The sequence below is a fragment of the Lolium perenne genome, chromosome 5 (genome assembly GCF_019359855.2).
Source record: "Lolium perenne isolate Kyuss_39 chromosome 5, Kyuss_2.0, whole genome shotgun sequence".
NCBI classification, from domain to species: domain Eukaryota; kingdom Viridiplantae; phylum Streptophyta; class Magnoliopsida; order Poales; family Poaceae; genus Lolium; species Lolium perenne.
The window spans coordinates 21521834-21526785 of record NC_067248.2 but is presented as its reverse complement, the minus strand read 5'-3'; the positions used below and the strand labels follow the sequence as shown (position 1 = coordinate 21526785).

At 51.6% G+C, this 4952-nt stretch overlaps 1 protein-coding gene across 1 annotated transcript; it reads right to left on the bottom strand.

Moving 5' to 3' along the window:
- Window positions 1–240: 240 nt before the first annotated feature.
- LOC127298802 (auxin-responsive protein IAA31) lies at window positions 241–1620 on the bottom strand. The gene is made up of 2 exons (XM_051328657.2): window positions 935–1620; window positions 241–809 (listed from the first exon to the last, which is right to left on the bottom strand). Exons 1-2 carry the CDS (start codon window positions 1483–1485, stop codon window positions 731–733), a joined length of 630 nt encoding a protein of 209 aa, XP_051184617.1. The 5' UTR covers window positions 1486–1620; the 3' UTR covers window positions 241–730.
- Window positions 1621–4952: the final 3332 nt, after the last annotated feature.

The window sequence follows — 4952 nt, the reverse complement described above, 5'->3', positions numbered from 1 at the left end:
GCCCTCCGTCCTAGTTGTTGTCCTTGGAATGTCGTGCTCCATCGCTGGCGTGCCTTCCACGGTCTATGTGAAGCAGATCTAAGTGCGAAGATGGATCCTACACGTTTGCGGGGGTATTTGTGACGCAAGGCTACTCAAAGAATATGGAAGAAATTTCCTCACACTGTACAATACTTTTTTTTGTAAATTAAGCAATATCTCGTTGGATTGATATTTTTTGAACATCGAGAACAATGTAGATAATGCATCATCAATTCAAAAATAATATGACTTAATAAGACATAGGGTACAAAAAATTAGCGGTATGGTCCCCAAAGTTTGCTAGGGGTATAACCAACCAATGGTTGTTTCTCGTGGGTTGCTACAATTCAAACTAACATTCGGAAGCTTATCGGATTGAGCTAACACGCTTCTCCGGACAACACTTTTCACTCGTTCTCTCCTTCTCTCCCGCCCCGGCCGGCCAGGGGAGGCAAACGGCGGCAAGTCTGTTACATGATCCCGCATCCTCCTAGGCTTCTAGCTAGCCTATGGCCATACGTCCTTTGGCAGGGTGAACGGTGGGTGCACACGCGTGCGGTGGTTCATCCGATCTTGGCGCCACTTTAGCCAGATTCGATCTTGTGAGACATCGGTGGGTTGATTCTTTCAATTGCTCCGGTCTACGGTGGTTAGTGGGCACCCATCCTGCATGGTGGTTGCGTGTTCTCCACAGGATAGATTCCAAAATTCACTCTTTTGATGATCCTAGGCCTCTGGCTTCGGATCCCTTCATGATCCTCATCCTCTTGCAAGTGCTCATGAACATCCTGCAAATCAACGAAAAATTCATCATAAGACACCGATCGATGTTTTAAAACTCGAATCAATCATGACTCATTCGTGATCGAGAAGATATATACAGCTAATATGTATCTTGGAGGAATGAACTTACTCGAATGGCACATCGCCGACAAGCATCAGGTCGCCGTCCTTGTCCTCGTAGGTGACGGCAAAGTCTGACGGGTTCACGCTGGCGGCGTCGTTGGAGAAGCCGAGGAACATGGCCTCCAGGGCCTCCCTGAGCTCCCGGTAGCCCTTGTACATCTTGAGGTCGATCTTCCTCAGGTAGGGGGCTCCGTCCATGCTCACCTTCACGAACAGTGAACCTCCGCTGCCTACCGCGGCAGGTGGCGTCGCGGCCACAACGGAGACGGCGGGCACCTCCTGCTTCTGGACCTCTCCTGGCGCGGTCGCCTTGCTCTTGCTGCTCGACTGCTGCTGGAAGCAGCTCTTCCTGTAAGACCTCACCGGCGGCCACCCAACCACCTGCGCCTTCGCGGCCGGCAGCGCGGCCTTGGGCTCCTCCTCGTGGTGGTCTCCGGCGTGAGCGCGCTTGCTGCCGGCCCTGGGCGTCGGCATCTTGTCGGTCTCCTCGGCGCCCGGAACGCCGAGAGTCAGCTCAGTAGCCTTGAGGTTCTCCACGTCGACATGCCCGTAGTCCATGGCGCGGTGGCTGCAATTTCCTTCTTCTCCGACGAGGTGGTCTCAACTTGCAAGCTAGGACGATGATGACTGTCACTTGGTCAGAGTTCTTCTCAGCTGACTGTAGGTGGGTTGTGAGCTGTGGAGGTTCTCCCATATGGAAATGTTTTATAGAGCTCCCACGGTAGGCCAACGAGCCGGGGCCGGGCATGCGGCGCGGCAGTGTGAAGCTCTACCTCCACATGTGGCACGATCCATATCCACGCGCACGTCCAGATTTACAACAGGTAAACTGCTTGCGTCGTAGGAATAGGATGCTGGTAGGAGGGGTTCGCTATGCTCGACCTACCACACGGCGGGCCGATCAAGCGGACCCGTGTCTCTCACAGGTGCACTAGAGAGATATCTTGGGTAATTGATAATGGGTCTTGCACTCCTCTGAATCGGGTTATCAGTCAAAATTTGATGATCTTCGATAATGTAAGTACATTAGTGATCAATTAATAAGCACCTCCAAATAATAGGTAGTGGCTGCAACCGGATTGAGACCGGACACGGATTCTTTGCGCCTTACGTAAACCCGTCATCGAAGGTCTGTCGAATCAGCACTGACGAAATTTAGCTTAATTAGATTAAACAATATAGTTGTGTTAAAAAATCAAGGGTGCCAATGCCATGATTAGGATGCTATCATTTGAGATCTTGGGGGAGCATCTTTGGATAATACAAAATTGTCTCCTCTCCTCTCCCCAATAGTAAGATATGTGTATGGAACAATCACTACGGGAAAAAAGGGCGTTGCCGTGCGTCTCGCCTTTGCCGTGCGGCTCTGCACGGCAAAGATTTCTTTGCCGTGTATCAGCAGAGAGGGCGCACGGCAAAGAACTATTGCACGGCAAAACGACTAACGACGCACGGCAAAGAACCATTGCACGGCAAAACGACTAACGACGCACGGCAAAGAACCATTGCACGGCAAAATAACTAACGGCGCACGGTAAAGAAGCTAACACGGCAAAGCTACAATTTCGCGCACAGCAAAGAACGATCGTATAGCTGAACAGCCGTAAACACACGGATAGGTGACGTGGCCTACCTCACGTCTCACGTTGGCCCCACCACCCACACCAACCTCTTTTATATGTGCACGCTGGAGACTCCAGTCCAGAATCGAGAGCACGCTGGAGGCTCCAGACTCCACAGCACGCGGGTCGCGGGAGGCTCCGAGCGCAGCGCCATGGCCACACAGCACGCGGCGTCGCCCGTTCCCGGCCTGCGGCGGTGCTCGTCCCCGGCCTGCGGCGGCGCTCGTCCTCGTCCTGCGGCGGCGCTCGTCCCCGGCCTGCGGCGGCGCCGTCCCCGGTTCCCTCGGCCTGCGGCGGCGCTCGTCCCCGGCCTGCGGCGGCGCCCGTCCCCGGCCTGCGTCCGGCGCCCGTCCCCGGCCTGCGGCGGCGCTTCGTCCCGGCCCGCGTCGGCGTCCGTCCCCGGCCTGCGTCCAGCGCTCGTCCCCGGCCTGCGTCGGCGCCTCCTAGAGATGGTGCAGGAGCTTCTCATCCCCGACTCCTCCCAGAGATGGTGCAGGAGCTGAGGACGGCGGCGCCGGAGCTACGTGGCGGCCATCCTCGAGCGTCGCCGCCTCCTCCCTGTCTCGGCCATCCTCGAGTGTTGCTGCGGCGGGCGTGGGCAAGCATGCGGCGGCCAGCGGGCATGGGCGGGCGCGCGGCGACCTGGCGTGGCAGTGGGGCGTCTTTTTTTTTAATTTTGCTAAACCTCTTTGCCGTGCGGGTTGGTGTGGAAGCGCACGGCAAAGAGGCACAGCGCACGGCAAAGGAAATCGCACGGCAAAGAGGCCACAGCGCACGGCAACGCTGCGTCGCTCGGCAAAGCCTTTGCCGTGCGATTTTCGCGCGACGCACGGCAAAAACGGCTTTGCCGGGCGGGTCGTTGCCGAGCAATCTTTGCCGTGCACGGCCGCACGGCAAAGGCTTTGCCGAGCCGATTTGCCCCTTTGCCGTGTGTTTAGGCTGCACGGCAAAGTCCTGTTTTGCCGTAGTGAATGTAACATGGAGTATATGAGCACCTGTCTACTACATGCTCCTCATCATCATCATATATCCAGCCCTGCATCTCCCCCCACTACCTTTTGTTTCTTCTTTTTCCCGCCCTTGCTTCTCTTGCCTATGAAAAGCAGGCATAGTGGGAGCCTTGTTTAATTAATCCAAAAGTTTGTTTGCAAAGTGCACTGTTAACCACTTCGCTTTCTTCTCTCTGGAAACTGCAAACTATTGTTAACTGCAGAGCTGGTGCCGCTCCTTCAACTAACTAATGCTTGCATATTCTTTCTCTGGTGGGAGCAAGGTGGTCCCTAGTTTGAGCTAGATTAAGATATTTCCATCTCCTTTTTTTTGCTCTGACGAAATAAATTATGCTTAATTTGGCCTATGGAATATCGTGGATGGTGGGCCCACCTCAGAAAAAGCTCTAATATATCTATTTTGTTTTGGTTTATTAAGGCAATTTATTCTTTCTCAAAATTGAACCAAGCCCTTTTTCGGTTATGTGGTACTTGAATCCATGTAAAAACTAGAACCTTTAACTAGATGGGTTTATTCCAATTTATTATGCAACTGTTGCTGAAATTGTTTACTAGAGTGATTACAGGAGGGATCTATGGAGAAAGCCCATCAAAGGGCAGATCAGCAGATGATGTTCCCAAGATTTAAATATAAATCCACCATGTCAAACTTTGTTCCTACCATGACATTTCCTTATACATTCCCACCATCAATCAATCTATGGAAAGTGATTTGAATTCTCATATTCAGTAAACCAGTCTTCCCAACTGCGACTTAACTAACTAAGTAAACATCGTCAATTTGCTACACCGTGTTAATTAACGAAATAGCATCAAACTTGATTCCCTGCCAAACATTGCACCGAAATTTCAAATACCGTGTCCTTTTATTTTGACCACCATGCATCTCTCCCCAATAATAGGTACCCAATGTCCCTGCAACCTCCTACAATCACAAGCTAGAATAATCACCAGAAGAATCTCTCGAAATAGCTGGGGGAAAATAAATGGGCATGTCTTGATTAATTAATTCTAAAATAAAACTAGATGCAACAAGCTAACCATGAGGTCTGAACTTACTTTGAGTCTCCATACATGTCTTGGCTGTTATATTGTTATCCAAATTCATATGCTAAAGGGAGGCTAGAGCGAGGCCCATCGCCGGTAGGCTTGGGCCGACCGTCTATATATAGATCCTGAAGTCGCCGGCTAGGGTTTATCAGATTATAAGATAACCCACGGCGTTTGTAAACACTCCCGGTATAGTGAAGTATTTGCTGGCTGACGCCCGTGATTTTTTCCCCTTCTGTGTTGAAAAAGGGGTTTTTGCACGTTAAATCTTGTGTCTCCGTTGTATTCTCTTTTATCGTTCTTCGTTATTTGCTTGTCGCGTTTATAACATTGGCAACATTTA

Excerpts from the sequence above, each read along its gene's own strand:
- LOC127298802 (XM_051328657.2), bottom strand. The coding sequence starts at position 1,485 with ATGGACTACGGGCATGTCGACGTGGAGAACCTCAAGGCTACTGAGCTG. Across the intron at positions 810-934 it reads GTCGGCGATGTGCCATTCGA|GATGTTCATGAGCACTTGCA; the intron begins GTAAGTTCATTC and ends GTTGATTTGCAG.